The 18,120-nt window shown below is 43.9% G+C and overlaps 1 protein-coding gene across 4 annotated transcripts in view; it reads right to left on the bottom strand.

The window, feature by feature from the left end:
- hmcn1 (hemicentin 1) overlaps positions 1–18,120 on the bottom strand; it is a 725,933-nt gene that overhangs the window by 602,268 nt on the left and 105,545 nt on the right. For all 4 annotated transcript variants that reach the window (XR_005945469.1, XM_041207700.1, XM_041207701.1 and 1 more), the window contains exon 3: positions 3,930–4,088. Coding sequence is in view for 3 of the 4 variants with exons in the window: in XM_041207700.1 (XP_041063634.1) it covers positions 3,930–4,088 (159 nt within the window). In the remaining variant the exon portion in view is untranslated. The remainder of the gene's footprint in view (positions 1–3,929; positions 4,089–18,120) is intronic.

The raw sequence follows: 18,120 nt of genomic DNA, 5'->3' as shown, positions 1-18,120 counted from the left end.
CAGATAGAAATTCGGGGCAGAATTCATGGCCCCTCCCACTGGTGGGATTTTTTAATCCTGCCAAAGTCAATGGACTTTTGAACAGCTTGCCGCATTTTCTGCCCCTGGCCCTGCTGCCACTGCGATGGAGCTGTGAAATTCCATCCAGTAATGGGAACCTTGCTTAACCTTCCTCCTGCATAAGGGGTAGAAACAAATAAAACACACAACCACTCTCCATGCAGAGATTATGGGATAGTGCAGAACCTGTATGGAAACTGGGAGGGGGTCAAGGTGATTTTTTTTTTAAAGAACCATATATGCATTTTCAATTATGTTTCCATGGGGAAAGTTTTCTCCCCGTGTGGAGGCTGGGTGGGAGCGAGCGCGGAGCCAATCGCGGCCCGCCATTTTACATGGGCGGGCCAATTAAGGCCCGCCCAGCGTGATGTGCATCTGAAAGCGCTGAGCGCTCCCTGTGCGGGCAGGGAGGAGTAGGCTGAGTTGGGGCCTGTGCTCTTGCTCGCATGCGTGTGAAAGAGAGCAGAAATCTCCCTGAGGCACAGAGCTGTCTCAGGGAGATGAGTTTGATTTTTTTTAACTTAAATAAAGAAAGAAAAAAAAATTTAAGACATGTTCCCTCATGTAGCAGTGTCACATGAGCTGGGACATGTCTATGAACTTTATTAAAAATGTTTATTGAAGTTTAAAAACCTTCGTGAAACCTCATCCTGCCTGTGGATGAGATTTCATGATAAATGCGAAGGCTGCCTGGGCTCTTCGCTTGCTCAACAACCTTAAGGTTGGACGGGCAGATATGTTACTTATTTAAATTGATATTTAAATGGCCTTATTAGGCCTTTGACAGTTTGGCGGGCATGCAGCCAACTCCGGTGCGCTCCTGCCGAACTGGATCTGAATGACTCGCGTTGACGTTGGGACACACGCCGGACATCACCGTGCATCATTTTACACATCGGTGAGCAGGGCCCATCCCCTCACACCAACCCGAAGATTCTGGGCAATGTCTAATACTTGAATTTCATTTTAACTTGAGGCGAATTCTACCATTTACAACTACCAGCTAATACAATTATATCATAGTCATGAATAAATGGTGATGCTTGATAGGCCAAGGCTGCATGAGCATCAAACTGACAAGGGCCTTTGCTGTTGCCTCCATATACATATAGGAATAATGAATCTATTCAGTGAGTAATGTGTCCTTAGACATAACAACTCTGCATTTTCTGGATTAGTTTGCCGATGCATAAGATGCACACAGAAAGCAGACAAGGTTATTATTTATTCCATGGTGGGATGGCCAACCAAATCATCTGGCTGACAACTTCTGAAAACATTTTTTTTTAAATTACATGGGGAATTTGATTTGTTCAATGAGTTCCAGATAATTATATAGACTAGCTCAGCAGAATTCTCCTGTGCAGATCACTTCCAAATCAGTCCCACTACAGCATTACAGTTCCTTCAGTTCTAATTTTAAAATAAATACATTTCCCATCCTCTTGGGTCTGCACTTCAGCTGAGGTGGCAACAAAACATATTACCTCAGGCTTTGCTAATGACCTCTTCCACCAGCATAGTGAGCTCAAGGTTTAGCCAGTGAATAGGCAGAGATAACTCAATTACTTTTATATATGATTATCTTCAGAAATCTTGCTTTAGGTCCAAGTATAACATTTCTTGGCAGACAGACTTTGAATTTACAGTACAATTCTGTATTTCAACACTGTCTGAATGTTTTAACTGATGTACCTCAATAGTACAGATTTCCGGTCGTTGCATTAACCACTTCTGCTTCCTCAGAATGACTAAGGTCTCTCTGAGTAAACAAACTCAACTCTCCACTGGTTCACTCAGACAAATGGAAAAGCGAAGAATGCCAAATTATCTTGTTTCTCAGCTATTAAGCCAGACAGTAATTTGAAAGAAAATGCCTATAAGATGAATAATTGTAAGGTAATCAAAAACAAATATCAAAGGCTGATATCCCTCAGTCATTGGGACGTAAGGTCTAAGTACCTGGCATCACACCGGCACAAAAATTCATATACCACATTACTCATTTGTGTGATAGGCAGAATCTCTTTTTGACTTGGCAGCAGCATCCGGTTAGTGGAGAATGCCACTCATGTTGCTACTGCATAGTAACAGTGTGAAATGGCTAGCTTCACCTGTTGTTCAAATTTTTGAGGCACCTTGCCCTTCCAGGATAATCTGAGGTATACTGGGCACTTTTCAGAACCAAAAATGTCAGCCTTAGGCCCATTCATGAGTTTGTGTGATATACAGTGAGCAATGATCTGACAGGATAGCCATTATCCCACAGGATGGCTTTAATGCGCTCTATTTCAGCATCAAGCTTGCATGGTAAGCAAATAGCTTGGGCCCAATTTACATAATTACCGATAAGGTCAATCTTACAGCCCGTGGAACTATCGGAATCCCAACACGTATACTGACCAGTGAAGGTAGGCCTGCGGTAGACAGAGAACCTACTGCCAGATTTCTCAACTACTATGTCAAGGAAAGGGAGCTTATTTGACTGCTCCATTTCAAAGGTGAATTTGAACGCAGGATGGAGCCCATTAAGGTGTGTAAGGAAGTTCTCACATGCAGCTGCAGATTCAAATAGAGCAAACTTATCATCTATGTATTGGAAATATGCAAGGGGTAGGAGGTTAGGTGTCATTCCAATGAAGATGCATGAAATACTCATGGAAACTAACAAAGATGTTTAGTGACAGTTGGGTTTAGAGGTGATCCCATGGCAACACCATCTATTTGGGCATGCATGTTTCCATTAAAGCTGAACTCAACAGCATGAGTTGCTGAGTTCATAAGTTCAATACAGCTCACCATGCAAGCTTGATGTGGAAATAGAGCACATCAAAGACATCCTGCGTGATAATAGCTATCTTGGTCAGATCATTGCTCACTATATATTGTGCAAACTAATGAATGGGCATAAGACTGCCATTTTCAGTCCTGAAAAGTGCCCAGTCTACCTTAGGTTATCCTGGAAGGATAAGGTGTCTCAAAAATTTCACCAATATTAGTGAAGAAAAGAATTTCACCATCTGATTTTTTTTTATCCAGAGAAGTTCTTCTCTGCAGTTCTGCAGGATTTGAAGAGTATGGGACACTTTATTTCTAAGTTAAGGTTTCTAAAGAGGATGAACAAATTGCAGAACAGGATACCAGTGGAGGTGATAGAACAGAAAGTTATGGCAGTTATCACTGATGCTGGGTCAAAATCCTGGAACTCACTCCCTAACAGCACTGTGGTTGTACTTATACCACATGGACTGCAGTGATTCAAAGCAGTGGCTCACCACCACCTTCTAAAGGGCAATTAAGCATGGGCAATAAAAATGCTGACCTAGCTAGCGACACTCATGTCCCATGAAAGAATAAGAAAAGCTTTCAAAAAAGGACTGTATGGTTCCCTGTTAGGTAACAGAATATTAGTTTCAGAGTCTTAATTAGGGTCAGGAAATGGAAAAATAGACTAGATAGACCAATAGTCCTTTCCTGGCCAAAACATTACTAAGTTACTATGCTACACTGTTTATATACATGAGAGTCTAGCTAGCTGTGCTCTGGGAAAGACTCCAGTGTTAGAATTCCATATATTATGAAGCAGGGAAGCAAAATTAGAACTTCTAGATGCGTAAAGTTGATAAATAAAATTACCTTGACCAATCAGTAGAATGTCAAAATGCACTCACCTCAAAAGCTGAATATAGCTTTATTATGCTGAAGATTTAAGTAGTTAGTTTGTGTTGTTCGGAATTTAATGTTTAAAGAGTGATAAGCAAGAACGTGCAAAATATATGAAGTAAATGTTTTATGTTTTATTATCTCTTAAACTTTCTTAAAATTTACTATGATGCCCAAGACCTGTGTATACTTTATTCATGACTCACCTGAGATTGTTTCTGCTGGATAAGTTGCAAAACATCATGAGTAAGCCTGTAGTCCTTCGATCGTGCATCTGTGAAGACGTAGATGAAAGATCCAGGAAGAGAAATTTCCAAAGCAATTTTGATTGCAGCGATGCTCATTTCAGGGCAGTCACCACCACCCTGTTTTGAATCAATAAAAAAAGATCTTATGTCAACACTACCAACTCCAGCTTTCTACATGGATCAGTGAAGCTGACTTAATTATTGTTGGAAAAGAAAAATACTGTGGCTGCTGGAAATCTGAAATAAAAACAAAAAATGCTGGAAATATGCAACTGGTCAGCATCCACTGGTGAAGAGAAAAATAGGGTTAACCTTTCAGGTCAATTACCTTTCAGGGTTTAAACGAAAGATCATTTTCCTGAAACATTAACTCTCTTTGTCTCTCCACAGATGCTGTCAGATCTGTTCAATGTTTCCAGTGTTTTTTTAAAATATATTTTTAGACTTGTTAATTTAGGAAAAAGATCCCATGCCTAATTTCTCCCTTCTTTCTATGAAGGTGTCAACTCTTGCTTGGGTCTATCTCCAGCTCATCTGACAACCTTTCCCCCTTTCTCAAACAGTCATTCTTCATGTGTGAGCCATTGCAGTGTGCCAACTGTCTATTTAACTGGGTAGAAAGGCAATAGAACTGAGCTGGATCCAATTACCTCCCAAAGTCTATAACACATGTATTTCTAACAAGGATCATTGGACATTGATCAGGAGAAGGAATCCTGGTTGATTTTTGCCTCCATAATCTAACTGGCACTAAAGCCACCCTATCTCAGGTCAGCCAACTCCTTACAAACAAGGGAATGAACATGGGAACAGTAGACTTAGTTTCATACTGTGAGTGTTAGCTATGCCATTCAGAGTAGACAATGGCCAGAATTTTCTGCTCCCGTTGGTGGCAGTTGGCATGAATGGATGATATGGCGAGAAGGCCAAAAATTGGTTTTACGCCGTCATGAAACCAGTTTGCAATCGTCCACTCCATCCGTCAATGGCAGGCCATATTTACAGCCATCCAATGTTGGGAACATAATGTTAATGCATTATTGTGCCCTCATTCAAGAAGCATCCCCCCATGTTAAATTTACCACCCACGTCAGCATGACTTCAGAATAATGCCATTCACGACTGCCTTTAAAAGGCATGCACCTGGTGAGCTGAATTTTGAGGGGAACTCGGAGATGAGTGCACACAACCTTGCGCAGCACTCATGGGGATCACCCATTGGACATCAAGGAAGAAGCAACACACACTGGGTGAAATTTTACGGCAGTGGGATTTTACATTCCCGTCAAAGCCAATGAGGTTTAGAATGTCTCGCCGCATTTTCCCTGCCCCATCCTCCGCCTAAACGGGACCATAAAATTCTACCCAATGGGTGGGGCACAGGCAAGTCGCATTCTGCTGGCTGGCTTTCAGTGCGATGCCGGGGCAAGGGTTCCAGTGCGGGTGGGGCTGGGGTGGTGGGGGCATGCAAGGCAATACAGACTGAAGGAAGTACACAGGCACATACCACGGGGGTGAAGGGTGAGGGAAGCAGCCACACACTTGGAAAAGCTTGTCAAAAGTGAGCAATCTTCCACAGCTGAGTCAGTTCAGCAGCAGCTCTCATTGACTTGCTAGGAAATGGGCCTCTGAAGCATTTCAGCCCACCCAAGCAACACAAAAGCATGAATGTGCCACCAAATGCTCCAGAACTTTTCACCCCTTGGATGCAGACTGCAAATTATTTTCGGGGCGCAGCAAAACAATTGGATGACTGGGCAAGTTGTGGAATTCCCTTGTGAAAGGTGGCCATGGAGCAGTCAGCAGTGGAGGTGCTCCCAGCAATGTCTTTATTAAGGTTTGGACCGGTAACCATCATGGTTCAAGCTAACAATGTAGCCTTGCATCGTGGGTTAGGAGAATGCCTGCACCTGAGCTGAGAGCACAGCATGCAGTCCAGTGGCCAAAGCTATCGCCAATTTGTCAAGTGGGGTGGGGTGGAGGTGGGCAGGTTTTCAGACAACCATGAAGTGCACTAAACTCTGGCCACCCACGTGGTGGCCAACACTCTCTGGGATGCATGAATGTGCCTTCAGACTTAACCAAGAAAGGTTCTTAGGACAAATAGGCTAACCCATGCATGTTTCTCTTTGATCCTGCAGGAGGAGAACATCAGGATCATGGAGTCTAGTGATTTAGCAGTATGCCTTATGGCTTACAGGGAGCAGAGAAGAAGCAGAAGAGTGTGATGGAGGCACCTGGCTCACCAATGGGAGGAATACCACCATCAAGATGAAGGTGCAGCTTAAGATCCACAGTGAGCTGTCACTCGTAGATGCCTTGCTAGACACAGTGTCTATGGATGGTGCTTCTCATTCCTGCAGATGACTGAGAACCGGTGTCACCAATGACTGCCCATGTCTAGGGAACTGGTCAGTCACATATGCCACTTGATGCAGAATTTGGTGTGACGGGAACATGGATGGCATCCATTGTCAGTGGTCATGAAAGTGACCACGGCTCCTCCAAGGCTCCACGGGTGATCTGTGCGGGATCTCACAAGCCTCCACCCACAAGTGTATCCAGGAGGTCACGGATGCCATCTTCCCAAAGGCACAGAACTTTCTGCATTTCGCCTGGGATCAAGAAAGCCAGGAAGCAAGACAGTGGGATTTGTGCAGGTCTCTGTATTTCCACAGGTGCAGGGTGCCATTGACTGCACTCATGTGGTGCTTAGATCTCCATGGCAACAAGCAGTCAACTACATCAACTGCAAGGACTTCCACTCACTGAATGTTCAGCTTGTCTGCAACCACCACAAACACATCCTACAAGTCTGTGCACAATTCCCAGGGACCGTCCATGCCTCCTACATCCTCAGCAGGTAACAGATCTCAGGCATCTTCCAGGGTCCATAGAGGCTGCAGGGTTGGCTCCTCGGAGATAAGGGCTACTCACAGAGGACATGGCTGATGATGCCTGTGCGGTGGCCTCAGACTGCAGCAGAGTGACCGCATGACGAGGCAGATGCCGCAACCCAGGCTTTGATGGAGCAAATAATAGGCATATTGAAAATGAGGTTCTGGTGCCTCGACAGATCTGGTGGAGCACTGCAACTACAGAGGACATTGCACATCATTGTAGCTTGCTGAGTGCTATGCAACCTGACACTGCAACGGTGAGAGGGGATGGAAGAGCTGCACATCTCCTCCGATGAGGAGGATGTCAAAGGGATGACGGTGATGAGGTCCTCAAAAGTGAGAATTCCACGAGCAATGAGGCCATTGCACTGGCCAGACAAGGCAGGCGTGCTCTTGAAGCCCTAACAGCCGTGAGATTTCTGAAGGATGATGACGAGATGCAGTGAGGACAGTCCTGACATCCTCGCCTTGCACTGTGAACATTTGACTCTTGTGTGGCTGATGGCAGCGCACATACCCTCGGTGCTCAGGCTCATGTCATGGAGAGGCAGCAGAGGCCCTAAGAGTCACAAGATTCCAGGAGGACGATGACAACATGCTGTGAGGATACACCAAAGATCTTCACATAACCTCTGTGATTGTCTGACTCCTGTCTGACTGAAGGCAACCCACTTGCTCTCTGTGATCAGGGTCATATCATGGAGATGGAGCCATGAAACATTAAGTGGACCTGATCCTTTGTCAGTCTTCAGCACCTGTCCCCTCCAAGACCATACTGTCATCGGATAGAGCTGCTGAAGAGATGGGGAGGCCAGTGCTCAAATCACATAGAGAGAATGACAGAACTCTGTGTGAGATTGATTAAGAGGGAAAAAACAGAGTATGAGAGTAAACTGACAAGGAACATAAAAGCAGACATAAAAGCTTCTATAAGTATGTAAAAGGAAAAAGATTAGTGAAGGCAAATATAGGTCCCTTACAGTCTGAAACAGGAGAACTTATAATAGAGAACAAGGAAATGGCAGAGCAATTAAACAACTATTTTAATTCTGTCTTCATGGAGGAAGATACAAATAACTTTCCAGAATTGCTAGGGAACCAAGGGTCTAGTGAGAAGGGGGAATTGAAGAAAATTAGTATTACTAAAAAAATAGTGCTGGGGAAGTTAATGGGACTGAAAGCTAATAAATCCCCATGGCCCCATGGTACTAAAGGAGAAGGCCATGGAAATAGTCAACGCATTGGTTATCATCTTCCAAAATTGTGTAGATTCTGGAACAGTCCCAGCAGTTTGGAGGGTGGCAAATGTAACCTCACTATTTAAAAAAGGAGGGATGGAAAAAACAGGGAATTACAGACCAATTAGCCTAACATCAGTAGTCAGAAAAATGCTAGGGTCTATTATAAAGGATGCGATAACAAGACACTTAGAAAATATCAATGGGGGATTATGCAAAGTCAGCATGGATTTATGAAAGGGAAATCATGTCTGACAAACCTACTGGAGTTTTTTGAGTATGTAACTAGTAGAATAGATAAGGGAGAAACAGTGGATGTGGTGTATTTGGATTTCAAGAACGCTTTAGATAAGGTCCCACATAAGAGGCTAGTGGGCAAAATTAAACCACATGGAATTGGGGGTAATATTTTGGCATGGATTGAGAATTAGTTAGCAGAGAGGAACCAGAGAGTAGGAATAAATGGGCCTTTTTTGGAGTGGCAGACAGCGATCAGAGGGGTACTGCAGGGATCAGTGGTTGGGGCCCAGCTTTTCAAAATACATATAAATGATTTGGATGAGGGAACCAAATGTAATTTCCAAGTTTGCTGACAACATGAAATTTAGTGGGAATGTGAATGGTGAGGAGGATGTTAAGAGGCTTCAAGGCAATTTAGGCAAGTTGAGTAAATGGGCAAATACATGGCAGTTAACGTGGATACATGTGAAGTTATCCACTTCAGTAGGAAAAAACAGAATGGCAGAATATTATTTAAATGGTGATAAATTGGGAAAAGTTGATGTACAAAGGCACCTGGGCGTCCTTGTACACCAATCACTGAAAGCAAGCATGCAGATGCAGCAAGGAGTTAAGAAGGCAAATGGTATGTTGGCTTTCATTGCGAGAGGACTCGAGTACAGGGGCAAGGGTGTCTTACTGCAGCTGTTCATGGCCTTGGCGAGAACACACCTGGAGTATTGTGTGCAGTTTTCATCTCCCTACCTAAGAAAGGATACACTTGCCATAGAGGGAGCGGAGCCAAGGTTCACCAGACTGAATCCTGGGATTTTAGGATTGTCATATGAGGATAGATTGGGCCTGTATTCACTGGAGTTTAGAAGAATGTGAGGGGATCTCATTGAAACGTATAAAATTCTGACAGGGCTAGACTGACTGGAGTTTGAGATGGGGCAGAATCTTCTGGCCGGCATGAGGGTGCGGGCCCGACAAATGACGCACGATGACGTCGGGCGTGCATCCTGATGTCATTGCACACCATCATGATATTTTGTTTGGTGGGTTTGCAGCTGACTTGCCAATGGCCTATTAAGACCATTAAGAAATTAATTAAAGCAGTTAAGAATGCTGCCCGTCCAACCTTCAGGTTGGTGGGCAGGCGAAGAGCCCAAGCAACTTTCGCGTTTTTCAGGAAACCTCATCCAGGGGTGGGATGAGGTTTCCTAAGCTTTGATTAATTCAGTAAATAAATAGTCATAAATTTGCAAACATGTCCCCACTCATGTGACACAGTCACATGAGGGGACATGTTTAAATAAATTTTTAAATAATTTCTGTCATAGTTTTATTATACATTCAACCTCCCTGAAGCAGCTCCATGCCTCAGGGAGATTGCTGTGCTCCTTCGCACGCATGCACGAAAGAGCGTTGGATCCAACTCTCCGTCCTTCACCCGCCCACACAGCGCTAAGCACTACTGGCCGTGCATTACGCTGTAAAATTGCGGAGCGCAGCCGATCGTGGGCAGCAATCAGCTCCGCGCCTGCTCCTGCCCAGCTCGCCTGCCATAGGAAAAATCCTGGCCATGATGCCTGGGGGGCTCTAGAACAAGGGGTCACAGTCTCAGGGTACAGGGTAAGCCAAGGAGAAACTTCTTGGGCAGAGTTTTACATCCCGCGGGCGGGCGTGTGCCCGACCGAACTGGACATAATATTGCACGAGATGATGTCAGGTGAGATCCCGATGCACTCGCACAAAACTTTGCTCGGCAGGTGCGCGCAAATGTTGGAAGTGTGCCCGCCAACAATTAAGCGGGCATTAAGCCCATTAATGACGCGATTGTCTGCAATGTTTCCTGGCCCATCCAACCTTTTGGTTGGCAGATAGGTGAATTGGTAAGACGGCCTTTACATTTTTCATCAAACCTCATCCAAGGGCGGGATGAAATCTCCGTTAGGAAATAAAATAAAAATAAATATCTGGGGATAGCATTTTTATGAGGTGTGCTTTCGGGAGCTTGATTGTGATGCATGGACTTTTTTTGTAATATTTTACAGCTTATTTCATTATTTGCACGTCTGCAGCTCCCTGAGGCAGCTCTCTCGCACCATTCACTCGTGCCCACTGTGACGTTGTCGCCTGCCCTCTTCCCAGCCCCACCCCCAACCCGGCAACGCTGAGCTTTTCAGCCAGTGTTTCATGCTGGCTGGCCATTAATTGGCCAGCCAATGTGAAATCGTGGTTAGGGGGCCGATCGCAGTTGGGGTCAGTATTCCAGCCGCTCCCGGGTTCACCAATCGCACACGCCCAACGGCCAAAAAATTCAGGCCCTTCACTCAGAGGGTGGTGAACCTCTGGAATTCTGTACTGCAGAAGGCCAGGGAGGCTGAGTCACTGGGTGCATTTAAGAAGAAAATAGTTAGATATCTAGACTCTAAAAGCATCAAGGGGCATGAGAGAGCCTTGAGATAAAGGATCAGCCATGATCATATTGAATGGTGGAACAGGCTCGAAGGGCCGAATGACCCATTCCTGCTCCAATTTCCTATGTGTTTACATTTCTATGTGATGCCTGCCCACAAAATTCTGGCAGCAATGACAAGTACCATCGAGGTGCAGGCATCACTGATGTGTCCAGTGAGTGTGAAGCCACACCATCACTTTGCTCTAAAGGTTACACTCTATACACAGAAGAGGCCCTGCACTGAGGTGCCTGCCTTTATTTTGTGCAGGAACCAAACTCGCATCTGAGTGACATGAATAACAATGATCCCGAGACAAGGAGACATTCTTGGGAGCTTATTTACACTGGTGAACGTTATGTACAAGTGATTTATACCTATGCCCATGCTGTGCAACTACACCTCCTTGATGGGGGCCCTCTACAGGGATGTCCTCCCATTTTCCATCAGGAACCTGGGGTGGAGGGTGTTGCATGCAGCAGCCCCATACAACCGTAGGTTATGTTGGTTCACGCACTCCCAAGATACTTCCATCTTTTGCGGCCTTGTGAAGTCCATGGACTATGTCTATATAGGATGTTATAGGCTGCACTCCCTTTTCAGTTATTTAAAAAACCTTTTACTGTTGTTTTGTTTGCACTTCAGCCCCACGTTCCTGATCTATGGACATCCGGTGTAGAAGGGGGTCGGGAAGGAGGAGGACCTCCTTGTGAACCTGCTCCTGGGCCTTGCCAAGTTAGCCATTAACAGGTCCAGGCAGCGGGCGATCGATGAGGGAGTCCCGCCCGATTGTTTGTCCCTCTTCCGCGGCTATGTTCGCGGCCGGGTGTCCCTGGAGAGGGAGCACGCGGTGTCTGCCGGCACACCCGAGGCCTTCCGTGCTCGGTGAGCACCATGGGGACTGGGGTGTTTTACTGACCCCCTTAATCACATTTTGGTTTAAAGTTTGTAAGTTTCCTTTAAACTTTGTCCTTAGTTTTACAGCTGACCTGAATTAGGGGCTATGCTTGATTTGTCCTTCATTTTGTTAATTTATTTAATTGTTTTAACTCTAAAAGAGTTACACCTCCTTGATGGGGGCCCTCTATAGGGATGTCCTCCCACTTTCCATCAGGAACCTGGGGTGGAGGGTGTTGTATGCAGCAGCCCCATACAACCGTAGGTTATGTTGGTTCACACACTCCCAAGATAATTCCATCTTTTGCGGCCTTCTGGGATCCGTGGACTATGTCTGTATAGGGTGTTATAGGCTGCACTCCCTTTTCAGTTATTTAAAAAACCTTTTACTGTTGTCTTGTTTGTACTTCAGTCCCACACTTCTGATCTATGAGCACCCGGTGCAGAGGGGACTGGGAAGGAGGAGGACCCCCTCGTGAACCTGCTCCTAGGCCTGGTCAAGCTGGCCATTAACAAGTCCAGCAGCGGGTGATCGAGAGGGTCATCCCACCCAACTGTTTGCCCTATTCCACATCTATGTTCACAGCCGGGTGTCGCTGGAAAGGGAACACACGGTATCTGCTGGCACTGTCAAGGCCTTCTGTGCTCGGTAGGCAATGCGGGGACTGGGGTGTTTTACTGACCCGGTCAATAACATTTTGGTTTAATGTTTGCAAGTTTCCTTTAAATGTTTTCTTTGTTTTTGCAGTTTCCTTTAAGGGGTTGCCTTTTACTTTGGCCCTGACCATCTTTGCCACCAACTCCCAAGCTGGAGTACTGAGACTAATAGGCCTCCTGAGGCCAGAACAGGGGTAGGGGACATTGTGGCAGGTCTCCACGGTGTCCAAAAGGCATCCCAGGAATGTGTCACTGAATTGGGGGGCTGCACTCTTCTTGGTCCTTGTGGCCATGTCTTCACCGGAGCAACTCTGAGCTGCAGGCAATGAGAAGTGTGCACATAGCAAAGAGTGAGGAAGTGATGATGTAAAATGGCGGCGTGCCCCCGATCGGAGACACACCTGCACGCACCCGCTCCTGAACTTCCCCTCCTGACGGGGGGGATAATTTTGCCCTGTATGTAACGTGGCTGCCAAGCACTAATAATCTCCATCACCTCTTCTAGGCATATCTGACACGTTGCCCTCAGGCAACCTTGACCCCGACTCCAGTGCCAAGAGCACCTTTGATAAGGACCCTGATGTAATGGCGTGACGGGCAAATTGGAGGCTGGCTGCCAGCAATCCAGCATGTTTCTCCATGACTGCATAATTTATGAAACGGAAAGTGGATGATACAGTGCTAAAATCTGCCATTGTGGCCGGTGGTTAAAACATCATTTTTCACACCTGCTACTACACTTAGTGCGAACCTGGGACAATTCCATCCAACGATTTTTGATGAAAGATCATGTCGTAATGTCACATTCGAATGGGATAGATAGATATCACTAAGTTTAAAAATACACTTCTTGTCAGATTTTTGACTCTTCTGGTTCCTTTACTTTTGTCATTTGGAATGCCATCAACAAAAAATCAAAGCCAAAGCTTCGTTAAAGCTTTTGTGCCTCAAGAAATTATGCCTTCCAAAAATGTGTGGCCTTTATTGCATATTTCATAGCAAAGGTGCTTGTTTTGTTGGGATTTTTTTAGGCATTCTGTTCCATATACCTTTGCTTCAAATAATAATGGAAAAGGCTATTAAAGAATTAGAGAATCTCTATTCTTTGACTGCCGGGTGGTTCAAAGTAAAAACTATTACAACAATTGTTACTTCCTCTTCTAGCAGAATTATAATACTTCTAACCAACATCCGTCTCAGTCATTATCCTCTTCAATTAGATGGGGATCCAAATCCCCCTAACCTGTAATGAAATTTATGAGAATTATGTTGATCCATCTGGCCTCCCTCGTTCCGTCTTTGTGATCTCCTCCTTCTCCACTCTCTCTGGGATGTCTGTGCATTCTAATTCAGGCCTCTTGAACATGTCCAATTTTAATTGCTCCATCATTGGTGGCTGTGCCTTCAACACTCAAGACCGTAAGCCTTTCCACCTCTCTACCTTCTTTTCCACTAAGACACTTCTAAAACCTAACATTTTGGTCAAGTTTTTGTTTATCTCTCTAACATCCCCTTAATGGTTTGTTGCGATATTTGCTTTATCATGCTCCTGTGAAATGCCTTGGGGATGTTTTATTACTTTAAAGACAATACATAAATACAAATTGCTGTATCTCTCGGCACCTCCACCATATGTACTATTTTCAAAGCTTGACAATAAGTAAGTGTCCTTAAAGATTATAGGATTCATGAAATTCCTCAATACTAAATTTTATATAAAATGAAATGCTCTTATCATATTTAATAATCATATCAGGATTTTTTCCCCAGCTGAGAACTCAAGTTCCACAAGCCATGACCCTTCATAACTGAGATAGTTACTGATCATTTTTGTCCTCCTTTTGGCTCCTTGTTCTTGAAGATCCCAGATTCAGACAACCCATAACTAAAACAGTTTCAATTAAATAGTAAGTATACACTTCTGCATTGGAAAAATAGTCTTAAGAGCAGGATTTTCCCGTCGGCGAGCGGGGGGCGGGGCCCACTCACCGACGCGTAAAATGACGCGCGGTGACGTCACTCCCGATGTCACTGCACTCTATTTAAATTTTCCGGTAGACGGGGGTGCAGTAAAATCAGTTACACGCCTGCCGACCTGTCAATGGCCAATTGAGGCCGTTGACATAGTAATTAAACTAATTAATGGACCTGCCCATCCAACCTTAAGATTGGCTGGCAGGCCAGGAGCCCCGGTGGAAATTAGAAAAAGCATGAAGCCTCATCCATGGGCGGGATGAGGTTTCACGTAGGTTTTAAAAAATTTTAATAAAGTTTTTGTAAAAATTATGGACATGTCACATGAGGGGACTTGTCAGGAATTTTTTTTTTCTAACATTTATCACAGAACATCTGATCTCCCTGAGGCAGCACTTAGCCTCAGGAAGATGAGTGCACTCTTTCATGCGCAAGCGATTTTGGGGTTCCCTTGCCCGCACAGGGAGCGCATAGAGCTTCTGTGCAGACGTCGCACTGGGCAGGCGTTAATTGGCCCGCCCACATAAAATGGCACCACGCCCCCAATCAGGGGCACCGATCGGAAGCCTGCCTGTGCATGCCCGCCCTTCAAATTTGCCCCCAATGGGGGGGGGGAATCCTGCCCTAAGAGTTTCAATTAGTAAGGGTACAATTATTGGTCTGTCTCAGACAGCATTTGTTTCTGTTACTCTTGTTTTAAAACAACTAGTTGAGGGCAGCTTACCAATCAGTCATTTTGTGTAGAATTCAATATAATAATGAAAAAAAGGCTGTGGCCACCAACCTTAATTGACAATATTACTGGAGAAGCAGATTTTGAAGATGTTCTCACAAGTTTGTAGCTACACTGGCAGATTCTCAAAGTTCTCAGGGTTCCGCTGGAACGAAAATGAATTTTTGGTCCCCAAGCTGTCCCCAAGCATGTCCTGATCTTATCTATATTGTAAACATCTACAAATCTTGCTACTTTCAATCACTTGCTTCATTTAATTTTTGAGGATCTGCTCTATGAGGGTTATTGCTTTGCTTCACATTTTAAACTTGAATACTGTATGCTGGAGGAGCAGACATTTCAGACAGAATTTGCATCCCTGGTAAGATAAACCATGTGAACATTTTATTTTCTTAAAACAAATGTTTTAAATGTTTCTTCACTGACTGCATCTTTGAAGTGGTTTGTACATGATGAAGTTGGCCTTAAGTAATATTAACTAATGTTATTCAAGATTACAATCCTATATGAGAGAAAAGCCAAATAAGACACCCCATTAAAAATATCTCAAAGTTTTTTGTTTCTAAGACTCTACCCAGAGGTATTGATCACTCTTTGGGGGAGGAAGCATTTTTGCTATTTATTTAAAAAAACATTAATTCTGATGTATACATTATAACTTTCATTTGCGTTCTAATACAATAATACACAACAGTTTAAATAAAATGTAGAACATATTTAAGAAAATCTAGTTAGTTATTTGGTAATGGGTATTTCCTCTTTGAATAGTGTTTCAGAGCCAGTATAAGTCTGTATATATAATATATTTTTACAGGCTCAACAGAAGGGCACATCTGGAATCAAGATATCTATATCAAAACGAATGGAATGTTGGCTGCAAATTGTCCTCTTCCCCATTAGTAACAGTATTTGGCAAGAACAAAATAAGAAACAAGCCCTCAAGCACTAGCTGAAAATCATTCCAACATCGACTCCCCCTTTAAGAAGTAACATTTCCTGCAATTCTAACATCATTAGGAATGTGACAGTGAGAGGCTTGCTGGATTGCCCTCCTTAATCACAGAGGCCTACACAAAAATGCAGCATTTGACTTTCACAGGAAGAGTTTATAGGGAAGACTGCAGACAGACAGAAAATTATGAAGGTAACTCCAATTACATGGAAAGAATGTATTCACTTGTGTCCTCATTCATCCTTGGCAGAGAAGTGTACCGTATGGAGGAGGGGAGAGCTGACTAGTATATGTGTGCTTATAGATCAGTCCTACAGTTACTGGTTAATTTCTTCCTGCTGTTTTAGCACAAAACTATCTATTCAAGCTCTTGTTAAGTGAGAAAGAAATGAAAACTGCATTTTTTTTTAAATAATGGGATCTTTTATTTTTTTCTTCCCACTTTTAGCTCCATACTGCCATCAATCTTCCTCTCATAAGGAAACCAGGCTGAGATCTTCTTTACTGCTAACAGTGCTGTTTCAAGAATGAATAGGCTTCTGTGATCACCACAGGAAGTAGCAATTCATACCTACGCTCTTGCCTTAGTAGTGGACTAGCCCATATAACAGATCACATGCAGTGTTAGAAGGCTTGAAGTCTATCTTTGTTCGAACTCAAAATCATAATTATGGTGTATGAAACAAGTGTCTTAACCACTACAACTCCAGGCCAAAATGGCCCATCTGGTAGCATCTATATATATACTGACCTAGAAAATTAGCAAAAGCTGCCCAAATAGTTAAAAAAAAACTAAGGACTCAAAAACAACCAAGACATGTAAAAACATGTAGCTACGCAACATTTGGATTTGTAAATTAAGTGAATAGTATGTACAACAATTATTGTATACTTGTAAGAGAACAAAACATACATTTACTTTGATGATTCTGCCTTCCATGCCAGAGCTCCTGAAATGTGCTCCTTTTTCCTCTGCAGTGGTCAACAAGAGCCATGATCAGATCTACTCCATTTTGAGTCCATATGTCCTCACCCCTATCTCACCCCCTTACATCCCAACAGTCTCTGCATCATCTTCAGGCATTTCCACTACCTACAACATGTTCACACTGCCAAATAAATCTTCCTCTCAAATCGATCAGACTCCATCCGGAATATTGTGTTTAATTCTGCACACTACTCACCAGGAAGGTTATATTGGCCTTAGATTTACTAAAACCTTATCAGGGCTAAAAAGGGTTAAATTGTTCCGATGTTTCCCTTCCCTCATATTGGAGGAATCGTTCCCTCCTAAAACCCTACATCACTCCTTAAACAGGCCTGCTTACAGCTGCCCACCTCTTGGCAGCAACAAACCCTACAACAATTGCATTTATATAGCATCTTTGGTGAAGAAGAATGCCCATTGCCACTTCATGGAGGCATAATGAGACTAAAATTGACACCAAGCCAAAAGATGAGATGTTAGAGATAGTGAATAAAAATTTGTTCAAAGAGGCAGGTTTTAAGAGGGTCTTAAAAGAAGTAAGGAATACAGAGAGGCAGAGATTTAGGGAGGGAATTTCAGAGCTAAGGTCTTCAATTTTCACTTTAATATGCCAGCATTATTTTGACAGCAAGAGATAAGGAACGATAAGTAAAGCTGGTCTAATTGGTCTAATCACACAAAGATTTAAAATTGAGTAATTATGAGCAAAGGTTTCTTGTAACCCAGTGATATGTGCATCCTGAAACTAGAAAATCTCTTTCTCTGTCCTATGAAACAGTCCGATGGAAAACAACAAATGGTCATTTTTTCAGCTGCAAACTTTCCCTGATTTTCTGTTCTCGTCCTGCTCTAAGCTGAGCTACGGTTCTGCAGGTGGCAACTGTAAAGTATTAGGCCACTCTTCAGGTGGGATTTTCAGCATCCACCCACCTCCGGGACCTTCCGGTCCCGCCACAAGCCAATGGACTTCTGGCTGGAGCGCTGCCTCACCCGCGGTGGGTCCCACCTGCGACAGGACCGGAAGATCCCAGCCTTCACCTGTGAACCTGGATAGTCAGTATTCCTATTTCACAAGGACCATCACAGTTGAACATAGCCCAGCACTTGCCCGATATTGACATACTTCAGA

The sequence above is a fragment of the Carcharodon carcharias genome, chromosome 16 (assembly GCF_017639515.1).
Source record: "Carcharodon carcharias isolate sCarCar2 chromosome 16, sCarCar2.pri, whole genome shotgun sequence".
Lineage (NCBI taxonomy): Eukaryota > Metazoa > Chordata > Chondrichthyes > Lamniformes > Lamnidae > Carcharodon > Carcharodon carcharias.
The sequence above is the reverse complement of the archived record's forward strand: the minus strand, read 5'-3'. Positions and strand labels throughout refer to the sequence as shown.